This window comes from Oenanthe melanoleuca, chromosome 1 (genome assembly GCF_029582105.1).
Source record: "Oenanthe melanoleuca isolate GR-GAL-2019-014 chromosome 1, OMel1.0, whole genome shotgun sequence".
NCBI classification, from domain to species: domain Eukaryota; kingdom Metazoa; phylum Chordata; class Aves; order Passeriformes; family Muscicapidae; genus Oenanthe; species Oenanthe melanoleuca.
In genome coordinates this window covers 63,864,392-63,886,582 of record NC_079333.1, presented here as the reverse complement: position 1 = coordinate 63,886,582, position 22,191 = coordinate 63,864,392, and the positions used below count along the sequence as shown (strand labels likewise).

The 22,191-nt window shown below is 42.8% G+C and overlaps 1 protein-coding gene across 1 annotated transcript; it reads right to left on the bottom strand.

Moving 5' to 3' along the window:
* Positions 1–1,020: 1,020 nt before the first annotated feature.
* Positions 1,021–19,571, bottom strand: KLF5 (KLF transcription factor 5). Its single transcript, XM_056499241.1, has 4 exons — positions 19,118–19,571; positions 16,365–17,244; positions 15,233–15,292; positions 1,021–2,944 (listed from the first exon to the last, which is right to left on the bottom strand). The coding sequence occupies exons 1-4, from the start codon at positions 19,325–19,327 to the stop codon at positions 2,766–2,768; spliced, it is 1,329 nt and encodes a 442-aa protein (XP_056355216.1). The 5' UTR covers positions 19,328–19,571; the 3' UTR covers positions 1,021–2,765.
* Positions 19,572–22,191: the final 2,620 nt, after the last annotated feature.

The window sequence follows — 22,191 nt, the reverse complement described above, 5'->3', positions numbered from 1 at the left end:
GGTGTTTTTCCAATGGCTGGACCAGGAAAGGGTAATGGCTCAGCAATGCTTCTGGGAGCTCTCTCTCCCTATGATCCAAAACATCCTGCTCACTTTTGCAGCTGTCAGTTAGGTGAGCTGCAGGAAGGTTTTTAGTAGTTAACTGAGCCTTCACTAACTTGGTTAATGCCATCCCAGCTGTTTTGTAAAAGGAGGGATTAGATGCATGTGAGGCACAAGAATTAAGAGAGAATAATCAACTGAAGAAAAATCAAAGTTTGATTGTAAAGAACATAGAATTTCAAGAAAGGATTTAGGAATCAGAGCTTACAAGACAGTAATGGAATCTGAATAAATGATTGGTTTGAATATTAACAATTGCTTGCAAACTATATTTAAACTGACTCTTTCATTGGTTTTAAGATAAATTTCTTTTAAAAAGTCCAACATGCCTTTTTCTCTTGAAGCTTGGAGGAAAGAAGAGATATGTATTCCCAGAACTGAACATAAACAACCACTTGAATTCTTCAAGTGAACTTCCATGAGAGAAATACTGAGAAGACACTGATGTGGTAAGCATTGTGTAGTGTTGCTGTGGAACCTTCCTGCCTTTCCAGGGCTTGAAAAGACCTTTTTGGAGAGAAATTTCTTTTTGGCAATGAGTACAACAGCAACTGTTAATGAGTGTGAATAGGTTTTAACCCCTTTGAAAGGGGGAAGGAGTTTGCATAGTCCTCTACACCCAACAGGTACCTTTGATTCCCAACCATGATACTGTGGATGGACAACAGCAACTGTTTTCAGACAACCGGTCACTTCCTTTTAAGTTCAGATGGCAGAAAAGCACCAACCCTTATCCCTTCACATCTATTATTTTCATCAGGGCAGGATGAAGAAGTGCCAGGTACTTTCCAAAGAGGCTGTCCCTATGTAGAACAGACATTCTTTGCTTAATAGTGTCATCATTTCTAGTTTCTACTGCAAAGCACAGAACTTTCACTGTCAGGAGCTAGAGAGAGCACATGCACCCACACACACATTAGGCACTTTGTTTTATTTTGCAAAAAAAAAAAAAAAAAGTCTTTATATATAAACGATTTCATTCTCTCTCAAAACATTCTACAACTATACAGCTGTTTGCTCCATCATTTGCATAGGAAATACCACAATACAAAAATAAGGTAGGGGGGAGGCAAAAGAAGCAAAACAGCAACCAATTTCTGCATGTGTTTTGACGTATAAACATTTGAAGCCTTACAAAATTATTTACATCGTTTTTCAACTATTTACATTGAGAGCAACATTTCTAACTATAACAAACAAAACTATAATTTATCAAGTATACATAAAATTGTCTTAAAAAAAAAAGAGTCTATCATATACCACAAATAAATAAAGACAAACAACAGTTTTAACAAAGCTAGTTTTTCCTGCAAGACCCTTTTTTTGGTATTCTGATTGTCTATTCTAGCCTTTGGTTGACAGCTTAGTATTACGGCTTGTGAAGTTCAGACACTTATTAGGTTTGTTTGGTTTTCTCCTGTTGTCTGGCCAAATCCTACCTGGTCTAACCTCATCTTTGGCCCTCCATCTACAATTTCAAGGCTGAGCACGGTGGATCAAAGTCATTGTTAGCATAAAAGGGCACCATTTCATTGACTTCAGTTGAGTTTCAGCTACTTCTGTCAGCAGTAAATTTTTCCCTGTGTGTGTCAATCTGAACAGTGGATTAACTAAACTGCACTGTAATTTAAAAAAAAAAAAATTGCTGTATCCTTTACCTTCTAGTAAATTACATCCAATATCCACATGAAACTAAATCATACTGGTGCTGAACCAGCTTAACATGTCTGTGTATGAAAACTGCATCCTAAATCCTTCCTTTTAAAGTGATACTAAGTTTAGCTTATAGTAAGAGGTTTAACATTCTGTGTTCATTTCAGCTATCCCCGCTATTTCAGATTCCAACATTGACTTTACAGTTCATTCTGCATTTTTTGCCCTTTTACGCAATTTGAAAACAAACTCCTGCTTTGAATATTCAGTGCACACCATTGAGTTAACAGGTACAAAACATCTGACTAAATTGGTACTATTTTGAGAGGTATTTAAGTAACTTTTTTTTATAAATGTGCCATGTTATCAAATGTAAAACAACTGTTTTCAGATGTTTCTTAGAAAACTTCTGTATTAAACCTAAAAAGCTGATTTGCATATTTACAAAATCTTTGTCATAGCAAACATGCAACACACAGAACAAAACACTTTGTTCTATGGCTGTTTATGGATTTTTCTATGTATTTTATATCCACAGAATGGCTTAACATTAAAAAAAAAAAACCCACGTGTACTTAAGTATGTCCAGTAAAAACCTGACAGATTACAGTTCATGGCTTTTCCACTGTGTGCATTCATCTGCATCCTCTTGTTAATTTGTTTAATAAACATTGTCACAATAATGACAGTGCTTTGGTCAAAACACTGCTAGAGGAAAAAAAAAAAAAGTATAAAGCTGCAATGTGTCGAGATATAATACTTGTAAAGAGATGAAACCTGCTGACTAAAGCCATATACATCATGAAAGCAAACAAATGACCGAACACTCTGGTAATTCTGATACAGTGTCTTCCCTTTTTCTGCATAAATATACAAAATATACATTTCCAGTTCCTTTTAAGATCTCTTTTAAATGGATATACTCAAAAACTCAACTAATCTCAGTCGCACGTCGAGAGTCAATAGGAAATTGCATAGATACAGAGCAGCCCGAGGGAGCAGTCCAGCTCTCAGTTCTGGTGCCTCTTCATGTGGAGCGCCAGGTGGTCGGAGCGGGAGAAGCTGCGGTTGCAGACGGCGCACTGGAAGGGCTTGGCCCCCGTGTGCTTCCTGTAGTGGCGCGTCAGCTCGTCGGAGCGCGCGAACCGCCAGTCGCAGCCTTCCCACGTGCACTTGTAGGGCTTCTCACCTGGAACACAGCACGGCAAACACAACTGTCAGCTGCCACTCTTCAGCACAAAACCAGCGGGCACACGGCACTGCTCGCCCATACAGACAAGGAGCTGACATACCCTGACTATTCACAGCTCTGCTCATCACGCCCTAACAGCCCCTGTGTTATTCTCAGCAAATTCTGCACTTGAAAATGGGATCTAATACCTCATTAAAAAGTACTAAACCTTCAAACGTGCAAAGCAGAGAGAGCTATGGTACAGGAATGCAGAGTTAAAAAGCCTGCATGAGATCAAAACATGCTCCTTTACCCTCATCACAGTATGAGAGGGAGAAGGGGGAAAAAAAGCAGTCTCATGTGACAATCCAGCCTGGTTTGCAACTTACACTTGCACCTTTCAAAAATGGGTAATTTAAATTACACAGTGCTTTTTTAAGAGGTCTGAAATGGGAAAGAAGGCTTCTATAAGGATTCTTTGCAGTGTGCAGATCTGTCCCAGAGCTTCTGATATGCGAAGAAAGGGACACACTGTGCTACAAACACAACAGGGACAGTATTTTCTAAAATGTCACAACCAATAAAAACTTGTAGTATCCTGCCTGGGGCTAGCTATAAATAGGAGAAAGCACCTCCAAATTCAAAGCACCCATTTTCAGAAAGAAATGTCTTTAATCAGGTGCTTAAATAGCCATATTTTAAGGTGGCAAGTGCTTGCTCTCTTCAGCAGTCTATACTGACGTAGGAGGAAAATGGCATCTGAAAACTTGATGTGTTACAGCAACTACAAAATATCCACCTAGTCTTGAGTACACCAGCCCAGGCACCTGAAATGTTCACATCCACCCATTTTAGAACTAGAAGAGCAGTATTTTAAGCGTGCCTACAATTTACAGGTATTTGCTGAAATGGGACAAATATAGAGTCACAAAGTCATGACAACTTCTGTGTGAAAGCAGAATTTTACAGGGGTAAGAACATGCCTGCCTAGGAGCTTGTGTGGGCATGATGTCACCAAACAAGCAAGGTTCATATAAATAAAGAGGTTAATGTTTGATGTTGTTTGACAAAAACACCATACAGTTGGGTGAGTGAATTGCTGTCTATATATTTTATATTCATTTGACCCATTTGGCAAGAAGAGAAAGAAACAGGAGGGTATCAAAGCACTTGGCAATAGCTTCATCAGGAGCAGAAACTGACCAAAGCTGAGCTTTTCAAACAGTTCTTTCTAATCCACCTTACAGATCTTCTTCACCTACACTGGTCCCAAACCTTTGCACTGACAGTCTCAATCCTACTGGCAGAGTGAAGTACTTCCTACTTTTCCCTGTTTTATACCACATGTGCATGTGGAAGAAATAGAGGGGCCAGCATTCTGCAGTCAAAGTGTTTATTCTGCATCAGTTATGCAGGTAACACCATCTGAGAAGCTCCAAAACATTACTTCAGAGGCACTTACTTATCATGCAGATGAAATTATGAAACAGCTTTTGTCTGGGAGTTTCTACTGCTTCGTCTGATCAACTAGAAACTTTTCATCTACTATTGAGAACCCTTTGCTCATAATGGGGATTAGACTTTGTACTGCTAGGAGTAGTCACAACCAGAACCAGACCTTTTCAAGAAAAACTAACCACCCACCCAATCAATAATCTCTTTGCATCAACAGCAAGGCATTTATTGAAATCATGGTGGAAACATAACATCCCTTAGGAAAAACAAGAGCCCAGCATCACCTCTCACAGAATTTGTGATTATTTGGTGGAACAGAAATCATCACAGATTTCTGTCAAGCTGAATTAACTCTGAGTAAATTCTGATGCTGATTGAAGATGGGAATGATCTATCATATAAGGTTCTTCCTTGATCTGTGCAACACATACTGTAGGCTAAAATACATATTTCATCCAAGCCCAGTGGGTAAAATTTTTCTAACACCAGTGATGCCAGGCAAGAACACATTTGGTCTTCAGAGAATGACAGGAAAAGTCCCTATTCAGTGAGGGATCTTTTGCACCATATAGATGATCCTTAATGTATGTTTAACTGGGTCAACAATGGAGTCTGTAAAAGCCTGTGTTGCTGATGCAAAGGCACAGCACCAGGGAGATAATCTCTGAACACTTTGTGTTAAAGCACACGTGCACACACAGAGGTTACACAGAAGCATTATTCCTGTATTAGAAATGTCATAATTTAGAGACAGTGTATTTACTTCTTCTCCTCCCTTCTTCCTCCTTTTCTCCCTGTTTGCTTTAAATTCTTCTTTAAAAGCCTTCACTCAAAACTGCCACATTATACTTGAACTCACGGTGCTGTGAGCCTAACACCCTCACTGTCCAGGGAGAGCATATAAAGTCAGGCCTCTATCTACAAATGCTTCTTCTTGTGTTTTGCAGAATCACACACGGAATGACATAGAAAGTAAAGAGGGCAGGAAAACAGCACTAGCAACAAAAGCCTAGGAATATCCAGACTGGACCGGAATGGAGACCCGGAGATTAAGATCTGTTTCCACGTCTGGCACCGAGAGGTATGAAGTACACACAACTTTCAGTGTTGAGTTATGCTGCACTGTAAAAGCAGCCTCAAAGCTGTCCTGTGTAGGTGACACCTGGCCCTGTCAGAGTCCAAACAACACCGAAAAAGCTGTCCCTAGCACGCGAGCAGTGCCAGCAGGTGCTGGGAGGGCTCCTGGCAGAGAAGCGCCAGCGTGCCGGCAGCCTGGGCAGCGGCGATCCCCGGGTGCCACCGCCTCCCAGGCAATGCTGAGTCCCACGGCCAGAACCCCACCAAACTGCAGGCACCCAGCTTTGCAGGGACACTCACCACACTGCCACAGTCACACCACTGCTGCCACAGCCACCAACCCTCCTGGGCAGCAGCGCTGCTCCGGGGAGAAGCTCAGGCAGTGCCATGCAGAACAGCACCGCTCCTGCTTGCTGGCAGCCCCTGCAGACCTGAGCTAAACCAAGCACTGCTCAGGGGATGAGCAGAGGCTACGGGCTGGTGCCTTACTCAGATTGTTTTAATAGTGTTACTTTTATGCACTGGAAATTAAAGCTGGAACGCTGCTTTTAACCCCTGCTTTGGCCAGCAGTGAGAACTGGAAAATGTATTTTTAGTGCCAGTGTAGAGGCCCGGATTATTTTGAATAAATCCTAGGGGTAAAATACTGAATATCTATGTTTGTAATGCTAGTTTCCGTTGGAAAGTTCTATTTAAGAACTGAATCAATTTCAAATGTTTTCCTTTTGGGCAAGGAGGAAGGGGGGGTAAAAAAAAAAAAGTAGGTGGAGATTAATTTTCACTCCTTTAGAGCAAGCAGAAGAACAACTAGCTGGTAGTATTTTCTCTCTCTCAAACTATACACATGCTTTTTGTCATTTAGCAGAAATAAGAATCTGGTTTAAGTTCCTGCAAGCAAGGGAAAAAGAGTCTCATATATTTTCTGAAGTGATCCTACTACTTTGCTGTGCTGACTTTAAAGCTCTGAGAAATCTGGGTAGAAGACTTACTTTTTTAAAAAGCAGGTATACACAACAAGGGACACTGAACTCTTTATCCACTGTTTTCGTTGGCTACATAGTAATGTAAGATTTGTTTACTTTAATGATTGTGCGAAATACAGTAGCTGTAAAGTTTCAGAAGTATTTGGGTTTCCCCCAGCAATTTAGAGCTTCTATGGGGTGTTAAACCAAGAATGCCACTGGCCATCAAACACGAAGGCAGAACAGCTCAGTTACTGGAACATGATCATGGTATCAAACAGATATTTCACTGTAAAAGCAAGAAAACAGCTAACTCCTCCACTTCAGGGGAGCTTCCATGGGATTTGTTAGAATGTCAACACTGTTCAACTAAAACACCATGGAGGAAGCTGGTACCGATTTCCAGCCAAATAGCACACTCCAACCCTTTCTTCCCAAGCCAGAAATATTATACACAGCACTTCTGGGAAACAGAACTGCTTTCCTTTAAATTATACTTCAACTGGATAGGGATTTCATAAGTTTAATTGGATTTCTGCACAACCTCCTTCCAGTATCAATGGTCTTAAATATTTTGCTAGGCTTATACATAGCAAAATGTATTTTTAAGTTCCTGAGCTCTTAATATGTATCCATTCTCCAGTTTTAAAAAAAAATATATTTGTGGAGCATGAGAATGAGACTTGTATTTGAGCACAGAAATTTTAAGCCCTAATGTTTAGATTGGAAGGTCTTTTAAAGAAAGCACGCAGCAAGAGATAAGGGAGTTTAACCTGAAAGGAGACTATTTTGCTTCCAAAGTGCCTATTTGTTATAAAAAAGTTATTCATAATGCTGTGAGATTACAAGGATGTCAAAAAGACGTTTAGATGTTCATACATATAACATGCTACACTAACCAGCCACTTCAACAGATAAAATCTCCCCCAGCAGATCCCATGGTTCGGGTTTCTTATCAATACCGCAAGAGAGTGGTCTGGACCAGTAAAGTACACACACTGCGTTGTCTCTTCACCCTTTACCTTCTGATTCAGTTGTGTCAAAATGCACCAATTGCTGTCCTAACATTTAACTCCAGTGCTGGCAGTGACCCTCATGGCCATGCTCGTTTGGGTAAGGCACAGTGCCACCAGCGGGGGGGAGACGGGCATTTTGGAGACACCCTCTATCTCCAACACGCAGCTTCTGTTCAAGAACGTGTTTCTGTTTAAAACCCTTTGGAAAAAACAAGTCACTGACAGACTCCATTATTGATGAATCTCCCCACTAACAAGAAAATAAGCTTCCTTATTTCACCGAAGATTTTTATGACCTTATTTCTGCAATTCACTGCTAGGACGGCTTTCCTTAAAAATAAAGTTGTAAACAGCAAGGGCTGGATTTTCAAACCTAAAGTTAGGTAACTCTATTGGTATGCAGAAATCCAAATACAGATATTACAACAGCCAATGCCTGCAACTTTGCTTGTTTCCTACCAGAAATCTCTGTCAGAGCAGTGAGTTTCGAGCTTCCTTAGGGAATAACAAATAGTACACTTTTCAGACTCCAAAATTATGACACCTGATTACAGCTCATAGGGATATAGAAGTATAAAAACAGCTCCCCCCTCCAGTCTTGCCATCATTTTAATATTACTTGTGATTATTATGGAACTATTTCTAGCGGCAAGTGGTTGGGCTTAAAAAATATTCAGGTAGGTGAAATAAAATTGTGGCAGGCACAGCAGAAGTTTCTGTACCAAAACTGCACCAGTTATGTACCTAACCTTTATCATGTTCAGCTTTAAAACAGATTATTAAAAAGATTTATGTTGTCTCAAAGCTTTCTGGTGCATTTGTTTTCAAATTTTTCACGTTAACATCAGTTGTCTTCATTTCCTGACATGCTATAGCCTCACATTTTAGAAAAAAATAAGAACAAATGAAATGTTTTTTCTGTTTTAATTTGCTCGAAGTAGTGTTTCTCTAGATCACAGCACCATAGTTTTAAACTCTAACTGGGTGACTGGACCTGAAAGTAATTACTGGGGTGTAGATTTGCAAGCATTCAGAAATTTTTTGCTCCCAACATTTCCCTAAAATCAGATCTTCTTTCTCTTATTGACTAAGTGCTAAGTGCTGTAGTCATCATTAAAAGCAGCTTCTCCGTTTGGTTTTGGGTTTTTGGTTGTTTGTTTGTTTTTCTGTTTTTTGTTTTTTTTTTTTCTTTGAGAACAGAAGGCTGGATTTTCAAAATAAGTAATCCCTCAAGCATTTAAAAGATCTTTAGTGCACTAAAATTCTCAGTTGTCCAAGATGGAGATAGATGAGAGGGCTAACAGCAAGCCAGGTACATCCACCTTATTCTTTGAGTGGCAAAACAAATTTAGTCCTTGAAACATCCATCCACAAATGGTATGATTGAGCAGCATATGCTGCACACTTTTAAATGCAATAAAGTCTCTGCCTACTATCATGGTGGCTGAAGGGGTACTATTAAACACTACTTCACAATGAAACAGCATTTTAAGGAATTTTGTAACAGAGAGCTTTGAGCTCAGCACGATGTCCAATCGCTGATAAATAAAGCATGAACAGGAATAAAAGGTAACTCAGTGGTGATCAAAGAGGACAGTGAAAAGAATCCACTTTCTGACTACAGAGGTGCAGAAGGCATTATCTTCTCAGCACTCCCACCAGTACTAGAAGCACACTTATTTTGCTAAGTGTTGTCTTACGCAGTTCAAGGATTAGTGGGGAATCTTGACTGCCCTGTGCAACCGTTTATTTTCTTTCTGGTATAACATTCTGTCTTAACAGAGGTGGTCTCTCTTCAAGGAGATATGCAAACACAGAGGAAGGAATTTTTTTAAGTAGGTTTATAAGAAAACCATGCCACTTGGGGTGCACGGCTGCGTCTACACATCCTGCACTGAAGAACACATTTCCTCACCTATGCCCGTGTACAAGAACTGCTCTTTAGCTCTCTCACCAATAACACTGGCTTTTGTACAGTCAGATAAGAGGTGCTCTTAAAATGGAATTTATTAAACACATACTGTAGACTTCCAGATTTCCATCTACTGTATGCACACACGCACCAAAAGAAAAAAAAATTAAAGCAATACATTAAAGGTATTTTAACTCCAAGCAAAGCACTGTACATTTGCCAAAATCAAAGGTTTTAATATGTCCTTAATCAGAGTTGTTAGAGATCCCTGAATATAAATAATGCAGCCTGACAGGACAGGAATGCTGCTACCAAGATACTCAGACTAAACTAGGACATTACTTAAATGTTTCTAATCTTTCACCAATGGGAGGTGCAGGTCATCTAACAAACAACAAGCAACACACTACCCTGGCTGGAACAAGGAGTCAATCGTCCCAGTCAAGCCTCAGAAATTAATTACAATAAGGAATGTCTGATCAAATAATGGAAAGTTTTAATCACTGGCAATTGCCATGAATCTTAGGACTATATTAGCCTATGTAGGGCGGTCTCAAAATGGACTATATTTAAAGCTAGTCTCTTAGGTCAACAGTTTCTTTATCAAGACTCAAATATCCTGGAACTGAAGTTTAATCCTCTCAGGGAGCAATTGACAGAAACAACAGTTTTTTTAAGCTTTCATGCTTAAAGGGACTTTCTAGGCTTTTAATCAAAAAGAAAATATTAGGCTTTTCTTTTCAGTATCTAAAATCTAACAGGAAAACCCTTACCTGACACCTCGGAATTTAATTCCTGCTTCATGAAAGTTGTATGCTGGATGCCAGTGAGAATGATCAGCAATATTTAAATAAAATTTAGGTTTATGCTGCTAAGATTTCAATCTCTTTTGAGCAACACATTCAAACACTTCCCATTCAGCTTATGACTGCAGATAAAGAAAAATAAAGAACCAGATCAATTATTCCCAAGGTCTGTGATCATTCATGAAGTGTTTGAAAAAATGCATTCTTTTCCCTTAAACTGTGGTTTGCACAGGAAAATAATGTACTTCCATTTCTCACACAGGCAACTAATGGATTTAGCAGAATTCATAAATAAAAGATACTAACATACCCTTCAGCAGTGTCTAGCAACACTGCACTTTAATGCACTTTGTCAACAGTTTTATTTAACTCTCTTCCACTTTTCTTTATGGTCTCTATCAATGATGGCATTTACTGACAGCGCCTTAAAGAATAATCTATGCAACTGACCCATTTAACAGGTTAGAGAAGCTGGATCTGCACAGAAGTATTACTTTATTGCTCTTTTTACAATTTCAAGATGAGGTTTGCTGTGGCTGCAACCATGAGCAAGGCAGTGTATTTTGGAAACTCCATTCCTGATCTTTGCACCATGAGCAAAATCCCTGACCAAAGTCTCAGTATGATTTGAGTTCATACATGTTTCGCCAACGTGCATTTCTTCCAGCAGAAGCCCAACTATTACTTGTCCTTCCTTCTGAACCTGGGGCATCCTGAACTCCTGGGCAGATGGCATCACCTTTAACAAGTGTCCCTATATAGGTGTGGTGAACTGAGAGCACCAAGTCCCAGGGACTGCTGAAGTCTGCTGCTTACAACTGGTTCTAACTCTGATGTACCATCAGTCTAATTCTGGATCTATTGAGGCAGAGATCTAAAATAAAATAAAATGTTTAACACCTTGAAGTACCGCACAGTCAGCAGCTGTTCCATGCCTATATAAACATTTGGAATATCCAAAGACAGTGGAAGTATTTTGAGTGCATCTCATTAGAGAAATGCCATTTCTCTTGAGTTATCTCGGCTTCCACTTCCCATCACCAAATAAAAGCTAGATCTATAGATAGAGATGAAATAGTTCTGCAGTTAATGCTAGAAACTATTAATGGCAAGCCCACCATGTGACCAGAGAACATGCCTGTACAAAGACTCTGTATACAGAAAACCAGTATGCAGCTGGAAAATGTCCTCAATGTGCGTGCCTTGATGTGTTCAAAACAATCACAGATTTTCCTCTTAAAAACATACACAATTCTGAAGTGTGCAGCTGCTCACAGAAATAATTAACCCTCCCCCCAACCCTGTAGCCAGCTGTTCTGCAGCATTACAGGTAGCACACAAATAATGGTATTCCAGGTGCCTGCACAGCCAGCAGTCCACAATCCAAATGTCTGGCATATAAAGAAATCTAGAAGGATACGTTATAGCACCGCTGTTCCAATGATTACTTGATATATATGTATATACTCAGATGCCAGAAGAAGAACTGAATGAAGTTTATCTGCAAGTAACTGCCTTTCCCTGAGATTTGGCACATGTTTCAGTTTGGACATACAGCTGTTATGCCAGAGCTTTCAGATGGCTTTGCTGCTGAACAGCCCGTGATAAATGCACAACCCCCTCACGCATTAGATACCGCAGTTGCACAATGCCAGGTACAAAACAAAACTTGTTCCATGACGAACAGGTAACATTATTTTAAAAGAAACTCCCTGCTTCAAAAGGTCAAAAATCCAACCTGTTTTGAAAGATGTTCCAATAGGTACTTTAAAACACTGAGTTTTAAAACACATTTTACCTGCTTTAGATGTAACTAACATCAAATTCAGGTATCATACTAAAGTGGCTTAAGGTATTAAAATGTACCACACATCTGCTCCAGGACTGCGTGGAAACAGATGAAAAGTGTTCTGTATCTTTTCAACACTCGAACCTTTGTTCATATTCTGTTTTGGAGTTGCCAGTTTACCAACTAAAATTTATCTGACCGTGAACAAATGCTAAAGCATTACCTAGGGAAAGAAAAACGTGTGCCTGCTGCAACAACTGGTAAAAACACATAACCCTATCTTAACTCTTAACAGAAATACTGGATTCCTGATCAACAGCAGGAGTCCAGAGTAACTGCATTAATCAGCATGACTATATCACTTTATATCACCTGACTTGGTGTAAGGTAAACAGCTTGGGAACACCTAAGAAAAATATATGAGATTTTGCTCTTGCCCGTTTCCTATAGTTTTGTTTAGATGCAATTTATAAAATCTGATTGTGTGTTCACATCTGAACTGAAAAAACAACAGACTACAGCCTACATTCCGTCTATCAAAAATAACATTTCCCTTAGGTTTGCTCTCAAAGAGCACCTACTAAACCCAGGGAAAGCCTTTCAGAAGGGAAAGGCTGCTAAATAAATACTGTGAAAAGGCTGAGATTTTCCAATACAAAAGGAAAACCATGAGCTCTGTCTTGACTTTTAATGGCAGACAAACTTTGCTGCAGGCTCTTTTATTTTAAGATGACAGATTGCTGAGAAGGGCGGGAACTGGTTGGGATGAGAGAGAGACTGCAGCCAATTTTAAAAGGTATTGTTAAGAAACTAAGAATAAGGAGAGAACAACTTCAGTGGTCCATGATTACTAAAGAACGGGTTTAGCCAGATAAACAGGTCTGCTATCCCTGAAGGGATTTGAAAGAATATCACACACAGCTTTATTAAAACGGCTTACGTGACATTTGCTTTAGACTTTGAAGGTAAAAGCTTCACAGAGTCCTATAAAAATGTTTTAAAACTAAGAAATCAAAACTGATTAGTGCTGTATGAATACAAGTTCTGGGGACAGAACAGAGGCACATCCCCTAATCTAGCCCCCGGCATTGATCCCTTTGGAGATCACTAGCAAGATTCCCTTGCACTCTTGGGGAAGGCTGAGCAATTTCACAGGTTTCCCTGAGTTTGCACCCCTTTACTTTAGCATTCCTTAATAGATCAAACATTAAGTCAGAGATCTGGCTCTTAATACACACTTGAATTGTATGTTAAGGCAGAGATCAGAATCGCTGCTGGAAATCTTCAAGTATGAAGTGAATATTCAGGAGAGTTAAACTAATCCAAACTCTGAAATACTGCAGGTAACAGGATACACACATTCTTGCATGTAATGCAGGCTTTAGACAGTTTATCCCTTCATTCACCTCCCCAGAAGACCCTTTGTATTACAGACCTGCTTAAGTTCACTAGATTTTTATCTAAAACAACATTCTTGTTTCCATGAATACATCAGCTCCTCTGACCTTTGCACATTTATCCACATTTCTAGGTAAAAAAGTGAAGGCAACAATAAACATTAGTGACCCTAAGCAATACATACTAGCAATGAGGTATGTATTTCTATGCATACAAGAACTAACTTTGTAAACCCTGAAGTCATTACAACTCAAGGAACACAAAAAAAATTATAAATTGATTTAAAAAAGGAAAAGCATTCATTTCAAATGCTGACTAGTTTAGACTAAAGCTTTGCTTTTATCTCTCTTCCTAGTTATTTTATAATAGCGATCAAGATATTTAAAACTGCTATTTAGTTTCTGGCTGAAATGAGCAAGTGGAAATCGTACACTTCAATTTACAGATAATTTATTAAACAGGGATTCTACTCTCTGATACTACTCAGATTTATAGCCCCATGAAAATATTCCTTTCTTACTAAACTTACCGCTACCAAGTGATTATGTATTAAGAATATTTTTAGCAGCTTTGGTGTTTGTTTTGTATTAGTGACAGACTAATCATCTTTTAAACTTGCTTTTAATTTTTCACTGTACAACACAAGATTTCCTTAGTAACACTTAGCCTGAACATACTCAACTTCTTTACAATAATCTAACAATCCATTTCTAATAGCTGCTGAACAGAAGGCCTTGTTTCCATAGAGATAGTGAAACATTTTGTTAGACCACAGCTCAGGACAAGTTTTGATTTAAGCTTAGGTGAAAACTCACTCCTTGAACAGCACAGCCATAGTCCTGGCAGTCTGCTTCAGTAACAAAATTGCTTGAACTATGATTCATGTTTTGCTCTAATTCTGAGCCCGTGCATTAAACAACCGGGGTTCACACTGACTTCTAAAAACAGGAGTCACAGTCCTTTCATTTCATTTTTTTACAAAATCAGTCATGTGCTGCTCACTGATTTAGTGCGAGTGGTTCTGTACCAAGATCCCAGCAAAGAACTGTCCTAAACAGTTTCAGGTGTGCTGGTGGTGAGCTGTGTTTTTTCCTTCTCTCCCTCTGTCCTTCTTCCCCCACCTCAGCAGGTGAACACTTGGGAAGAGCATCAGGGGCAGTTCCACCTCCCAAACACTGTCCCCAGCACTCAGCTCCTGTGCCCACACACAACCAACACCATGCCCAGTGCGCTCCTCGCGGGCCCAGGAACAGGGACTGCCTCTGTAGCTGCAAGCAGAGTTTGATTAGGGCACAAAAAACAGCTGTGACACACTGACACTTTCAGTTTTCCTCACTTTAATGCCTTTCCTTCACAAAATAAAAAAACAATTAAAAAAATCGAATTTATGTCTTTTTTAAAAAAAAAAAATAAACATGGAGCACACTTGTCTTTCAAAAAAAATATTAAAGCCCATTTAATGCCAAGGACAAAGTAAAGGACGTATCTTGAGAATTTTCATGACATTTGTGAAAAATTCCAAGATTAGAAAGCCCAAACCAAAAAATTCCATCTACTCAGATTAATCTTCAAAACTAGAACATCTTTACTATGTTTAATTCACTATTTGGGGAGGAAAAAAATAATTTTTTTAACATTTTAATGGCCTTTTAGACTGAAAAGGAAAGTTTCCATCTACTTTATTGTCAGCTATTTTGAGTTGCACTGAGGTTTAACAAAACTGTATTAATAAAACTCAGTGACCAATCCTCAAATATTTCGTAGCTGAATTGCCAGTCTGTCCACACCACTCTAGAGAAAACAGGGAGAAGCTGGCAGACCCAGCGCGCCTGCTTTGTCAGAAAACGGGTCAGAAATGAAGGAGAGAGCGAGAGAGTGAGCACATACGTACCTGTGTGAGTTCTCAGGTGCGCTTTTAAGTGGGAAGACTTTGTATAAACTTTTGTGCAGCCTAAACGAAAAAAAGCAAAGAGGCTTCAATAGGGAGAACAGAAACACTCTGTGTTTAAACTTCCTCATTCAGTGCTGGGTACTATCTGGACACATTTAAGTTTACTGCTTTCTGGCATCATTTTTGCCATTTAGAAGCAGAATTTTATGTAGAAAACTCCTAGAGATATGCTGCTTTACACAGAAGAGAGAAAAACATGTATGTTTCTGGTCTACTTACTGCCTTGTAATGTAGTATGCAGGCCAATAGCTGCTACAATCTATGTACAGTAACACCTGCTACCTAAGTCAATGACTTAGCAGGGTTTTTCTCTTTTTAAATTTCCAAGAGGACCTGATCAAGACAGACTCCACGTCACCATCACCCAGGGCTCAACACAACTCTTCCCCTGGGCATTTATGGCATGGCACACCAAACAGGCGGCACGGCACCAAGAGCTGGTAAAGGGGGAGCAGCAATTTCTCTCTGCGCTACAACGGGTGTGCACGCCTTGTATCTGGGGTCACGTACTACATGGAGGCACACTTCACAGCCAGGTCCCTCTTCCCCTTCAGTGCAGAAGGCAATCCATCTGCAGACAACTTCCAGATATGCTTTTAATGGATTTATGAGGGCAGCTGAATCTCCTGTTTGTAACGGGGAAGAATGGTCGTGGTCTTGGCTACCGCGAGCTGAAATTATTCTTGCAGTGCCAGAAAATTCAAATGGAGCTGAACTCCACTGGACAAACTGAGCCCCTGCTCCATCATGAATACTGGACAGTCACACTGATTTACACCAGCAAAGGCCAACATTTTTAGATTTTATTTTCTACAGAGTTCATATTTTGCAACATGAGAAAATGAGCTCAAGAGAACGACAAATGGCATGAAGAGTACCTATTATTTAAAGAATGTGAGAGTGTTCCACTCAAAATAAAACAGCAATGGAGGCAAATTCTACTAGGACAAAAAACTATTTGGTTCTCCCTAGGTGTAGACCACAGCTAAAGAAAAGCACTTATACCTCATTCATGATTATTCATAGCTTTTTTTACTGCAAGAGCTGGGATTTTCTGGCACAGATTGCTTACCTGGGTAGTCACAGTAGTGGATACGCCTTTTCTCCAAGTCTGGGTTACTTCTCCTGTTGTATCTGACAGGTTGGATGTTCTGGGGGGTTATGGGCAGAGTCGCTGGTAAATTCGGGTTGTGAATGGCCAGCTTGGAAGCTATAGTTGCGGCATATGATGGAGGAGGGGTTAAATTCTGCAGCATCTCTGCTTGTCTGTCGGGACTTCCAGGCTCTGAGCTTGGGGGCGAGGGAGGGAAGTAAGTGGCCTGCTGCTGCAGAAACTGGTTTGGCATGGTGTAGGTACAGGGGGGGATGCCCTGGAACTGTTTCATGGCAGTCTGTGGAACAGCCGAGGAGAGCGTGTTGAGGCCGGCCATGGCCGAGGGCATGGAGACACTGCTAAGCGAGTCCATCACGGCTGCCTGCGGAGCGGCGCTGGGCATCTCCAAATCCGGCGAGCTCAGCAGCTGGTACAACTGGCCCTGCTGGGGCGTGATGGAAAGGTGGACATCGGGAGTAGGAAGCTCCTGCTTGATGAAAATGTTGTTCACATCAGGGGTTTGGTGGGAGCTGAAGATGCTGGTAAATTCTGGGAGGGCCTGAGTGGGAGCAGGGGCAGGGGCAGGGGCAGTAGTTTCGTTCTGGTGGCTGAACATGCTGCCTGGCTCTGTCTTGATGTGGGTGGTTACACAGGGTCGCTGGGATTTGTACAGGCCAGTTCTCAGGTGGCTGATGTCGGGCAGGAAGACGTTCATGTTGATGCTGTAAGGCAACCCTTCGCTGTCAGTGAAGAACTGGTCTACAACCGAGGCACTGTCTCTTCTGTATTTCTTATGTTCAGGGATGACGGGGACGGGCGGGAGCTGAGGTGCCAGGTATTTCTCCATTTCACATCTCGTCTACAAAGACAAAACAGACCATAATCCACATGTTTTTTTTACCAGCTAAGAAAGATGATGCCATCCAAGTCATGTGAGGCTTTACAAATAAAAGGCAATACTGTTCATCCAGCTGCAGGACACCTACAGAGGAAGTTATGAATGCTCAGGCTAATGAAAACCGGCTTGATTTTACAATCAGCACACTGATCAACATCATCAAGGACAAGGAGATAAAGTCAAAGTACAAAGGGTTCACACATTAAGGCAGATCTGATGTTTCAGCATACACAAACTTTTCATCTTTTATGCCTAAAAGACAGTTCGAGGCGCAGAAGTGACAGGCGCTCTGCCTAATCTGCAGATCTCCTGCTCTGGAATTCACTGCTCGAGCAGGGTGACTGCCTATCTCTTTCACCCGCTTCTCTTTGAAATGCTAACTGTAAAAGCCACATCCTCAGCTGACTATTTGAATACTAGTACTCCAAATAGTGTTTATATATATATATATATATTCCATACTTCCATGATTTTTCATCTCTAGAAAAACGGGATTTAATTAGAAATACAACGCCGAAGTGTAGAGTTATTAGTAATATCAAATAAAAAGGAGACGGGTTGACTACATCAGAATATTCTTTGTGTAAAGTGTCTCCAGGACTACACTTAAACCAATAATAACCTATGCAGTGTGTAATTGTCTAACAGCGTGATAAACATGTCCCTATCCATGCCTCGGTTCTCAGAGAGCTCTTTAATTACTGGAAAATCATCCTCTTAGCACAGTAGTGCGAGGGAATCCGTGGGTGGCTGGAGCCCTATACATTACTGGTGTACAGTCATCGGTAAAACATTTATCATGCACTCTCCAGTGGGCAAATGCTACATTCCCCCCTGCCCTGTCAAGAGAGTGCTCATACCAGACCCGTTTAGCACCCCGCAAGCGAAAGCAGCTGACAAACAGCAACTCTGCCCGAAAGTGGATTTTAGGACCTTTCTTCAAAGACCCCCGGTAAACACCACAAACAAACACAGCCGCCTTCCCGTCCCTTTGATCTGGATCTGCCCCGACATGCCAGGCTACTTTTTCCAGCTCTTGTTTACGAGTAGAAGGCAGCCCGCTTTGAAGACGGGGAGTTATTTACTCGCTATGAAGACACCACGGAGCGGCAGCGCTGCGGCCGGAGCGCTGCCCAGCGCTGGGCTCCCTCCCCGCGGGAGCCGCCCTGCAGCGGGACCGGCCGCGGCTGGCACCTTCCCGCTTTTGGCTCTCCAGCTGTTTGCCCGCGGATCCGCTCCCAAACAGGCTCTCGGGACAGGCACAAAGTCCTGGGAAGTCCCCCCTTAGCAGTGACTCGTGTGCTCCCCCCCCGCCCCCCGAACATGACTCCTTGCGTGGGCGAGGAGGACAGGCGGCCGCTCTAATTCTGCCGCCGGGCAAGTGCGAAGGCAGCAGCTGTAGCTTTCAACACAGCCGCGGGGGCAGCCCCTCTCCCCCCGCCGCCCCGGGACGGCCCGGCCGCAGCCTCCGAGCCGCGCCCGCCTCGGCCCGGCCGGCGGAGCGGGGAGCGCTGCTCGCTCGGCGGAGCTCCGCACGGGCGGGACGGGCGGCGTGCCCGCTCCCCGCACGCACACCAGCATACATACGCACACATGCATATACACGCACGCACATACATACGCACACATGCATATACACGCACATACATACGCACACATGCATATACACGCACACATACACGCGCTGCGCTGCGCCGCTGCCGCCACGGCCCCGCGCTCGCTGCCCGCCGCCCGCCGCCCTCGCCCCGCAGCCCGGCCCCACCCAGTCCCGCCCGCCCCGGCCGTGCGGGCACCGAGTGCCCCCCGCGGGCTGCGAGCGGTGCCCGCCGCCTACCTGCACCATCTCCTCCGCCGGCAGGTTCGCGCCGCCGCCCCCGCCGCCGCCCGGGTGCTGCTGCGGCTGCTGCTGCTGCTTCAGGTCCTCTCCGGGGAAGATCACTGCCTCCCGGGCGCCCAGCACGGGCTTCAGCTGCGCGAACACGGGCTCGTCGGGCTGCGGCACGGGCCCCAGGCGGGCGGTCATGGTCAGCACCCGGGTGGCCATGGGGCTGGCGGCGGGCGCGGCGCGGACGGGCTGCCCGCCCCGGCGCAGGGCGAGTGACCCGCGGGCGGCTCCGGGCGGGCGGGCGGTGGCTGCTCGTGTGCTCACTCCCCGGGAGCACCAGCCCAGAGCGCATCCACTCCCGTATCGTCAGTGCCTCCGCCTGTACCTGGCCGCGGGTATCTACCCGGTGACACACGCCCGCCTCTATTTCACCCTACTCCACCCCCGGCCCCCCCTACACCCCACCCAGCCCGGAGAGGGGCCGGCCCTGCCGCCCGCCCTGCCTACGGGGAGCGCGGGCAGCTCCTCCCCGCCGCCGCTCCGGCCCGGCCCGGCCCGGCCCGGCCCGCTCCGGCCCTGCCCCGCGCGGCGGCACCGGCGAGCGCGGTGTGGCGGCGGAGCGCTCCCGGGGCCGGTGCCGGTGCCGGTCCCGGTCCCGCCCGGCAGCAGCCGCGGAGCGGTGCCCGGCGCAGGGTCTCCGGAAAGGAGCGGCGGGCGCGGCGCTCGCCCCGGAGTGGAAGCGGGTTTTCAGCAAGTGCGGCGCTCTGCCGAGGCTTCTCTCGTGCTTTTACTATTATTTATAGTCTTGTAAAGAAGCACTGCTAATGTGGGCGCTTTAAAACAACTGTCTTGTCCTACCTTTCATCTTCAAAAGGGTTTTAAAAGCAGTCTTTCAGATTTATTATTTTTTGTCCTGAAGGCAGCTCGTACTCGAAACCTGCTGCTAATAATTATCAGCCCGGCAGTACACATCCACCCTCCTCCCCTCGTACACTGCGAAAATTAAGTTTTTCAGCATTTTACAGAAATAGCGCAGACGACAAGGAAGACGGGTAGAGGAAAAGAGGCAGCGACGATTGAATCTTCTCTTCCCCCCTATCCCCGGCCCCCCCACCGAAATGAGACAAGTTTCTATTTACTTGTTTTGAGGTGTGGTTTCGACTCAAAGCATATTTCCCCGTAGACACAGGACGGTGAGCTAAGCTACCGCAGAAAAAGGAGGGACGCCGTCCTTTCGTGCAACACCGAGCGGCTCACGTCGTATGGGAAAAGTACAGCATGTAGTGGAGCTTTGGAAAAAAGCACAAACTTACCACCTTTCTCCTAGCCCTGTCAGCTCTGCGCCTTCGGTTTGCAGGGAGGGAATCTGGGAATCCGCAGAAATGTTGGCAACCTCCCCCTCCCCGTATTTATCCCCTATCATTTACAGACAAGGTTCTTTTTTAAAACATAAAAACCCTTTTTTTTTCTGGTCAAACTGGCACTCCTCCCCTTTGCCGCCCAGTCCACAGCGAGTAGGATGTCTCAGAGCCTGCATGCAGAGAGCTAATTACAGAACCAGGGAAGAGCTCAGCATAACATTTCTTTACACGAACTGTCTGTTTAGCAATATGTAGCCTCTTGATGCTTGTTATTACTAACGTAGATCCGGCTACTCCCGTCAGCGCAGCTTTTAAAGCCGTGCAGGCTCATTTCCATCCGACACCAGCACGGATTCCCGTTTAGGCAATATACAACTTCAGTGTCCTTTACTGAAGACTCGTGGCTGGCATTTCTTTCCCCACTCAAGCCTAGGAACAGGTGTTTTAGCCATCAGATTTTAAAATCATGTCTTGTTTTTGCTTGAATGCCCTTCACATAATCCTAGTTTAGGGTTAAACTTCAAATTATGCTTTTTGAATACCCGACATGTCCCCTATGTCAACCCTGTTAGACTTCAAATTATGTTTTTGACCATCTGAAAGGACAAGTTTAATATAAACTGCTCTCTAACAGCTTTAAAAGTGCAAAAGTAGCAACACTGCACTTTGCTGTCTGGAAACTAATTCTTATAGATCAGGCACACCATAGGATTAGGCAGCATCCCATGTTGTGCACATACTGGTAACTTTCAGACATTTATGTGAATCCCGTGGCTGTAGTAACTGAAGTGTTTCTGAGACTTGCATACCTTATTTGCATGTTTTTTCTCCATCTGATTAAACGAATGATAAACAGGTAATTTTAAAAGTTTTGTTTGTTTGTTGGGGTTATTTTTGTTTGTTTTGCTTAGTTTTATATATATGCATTTATAAAGGGCCTGCCCTGGCAAATGCTTTGGCAGGTTAATTAGAATGGTATCACAGAGTAAAGTTCTGTGTATAATTTAAACATTTTCAGAAGCATTTCTGAATGTGTATTAATTTTTTTAGAAAGGATGTAATTAGATCTGAATGTAGATAAATCCAATCTCATCACCGTGTTTTTGTGCTACTGATGGTCTAGGTTCTGCACTCTTGTGAAGCAACAATCAGTGGAAGATTACTGAAGACAATATAATTTTTGAAGAGCAATTTCTTATTTTGACTTTTCTACTATCACTAACAATTCAACAGGAAAATCAGATATATTCTTGTTCCTGCTCAGGTTCACTGCTTATCTGACCTACATATTGCTGCACTATTTGGTTTACAGCTAGTCTAAATGCACTTTTAGATCCAGACAGAAAAATTATTTGATAAGCCGTTTCAAAAATTCGCATTGTTAATAGATTTTACACTTGGAAAAAATAATTTCTATTTGCAAATTTAAAGCAAATAATAAGCTACCAACGAATGTCATCTCCTAAATTAAATTGAAATGAGTTTGTTCAGAATTAATCATCATTAAAAAATTAGTTTACAGCTATAATAATTTTGGAATATTTCTGCTTCTTCACTGATTTTGCAGACTGTGATAGAAGTGAGTTTATACCTTAACAGATAAATTTGCAGCAGAAAACCGAGCAAGCTGTTTTCAACCCAGCCCTGTTTGTGTAAGAATTCAGGCAGACATGTTTAGTAGTTTTGGTAAGTGATCATTCTTCTGCAACACAAGTCCCTGGG

Coding starts and splice junctions, on each gene's coding strand:
- KLF5 (XM_056499241.1), bottom strand. CDS start 19,327: ATGGCCACCCGGGTGCTGACCATGACCGCCCGCCTGGGGCCCGTGCCG. Junction 15,293..16,364: donor CCACTACTGTGACTACCCAG/GTAAGCAATCTG, acceptor TTTTTCGTTTAG/GCTGCACAAAAGTTTATACA. Junction 2,945..15,232: donor GCACCTGAGAACTCACACAG/GTACGTATGTGC, acceptor GCTGTGTTCCAG/GTGAGAAGCCCTACAAGTGC.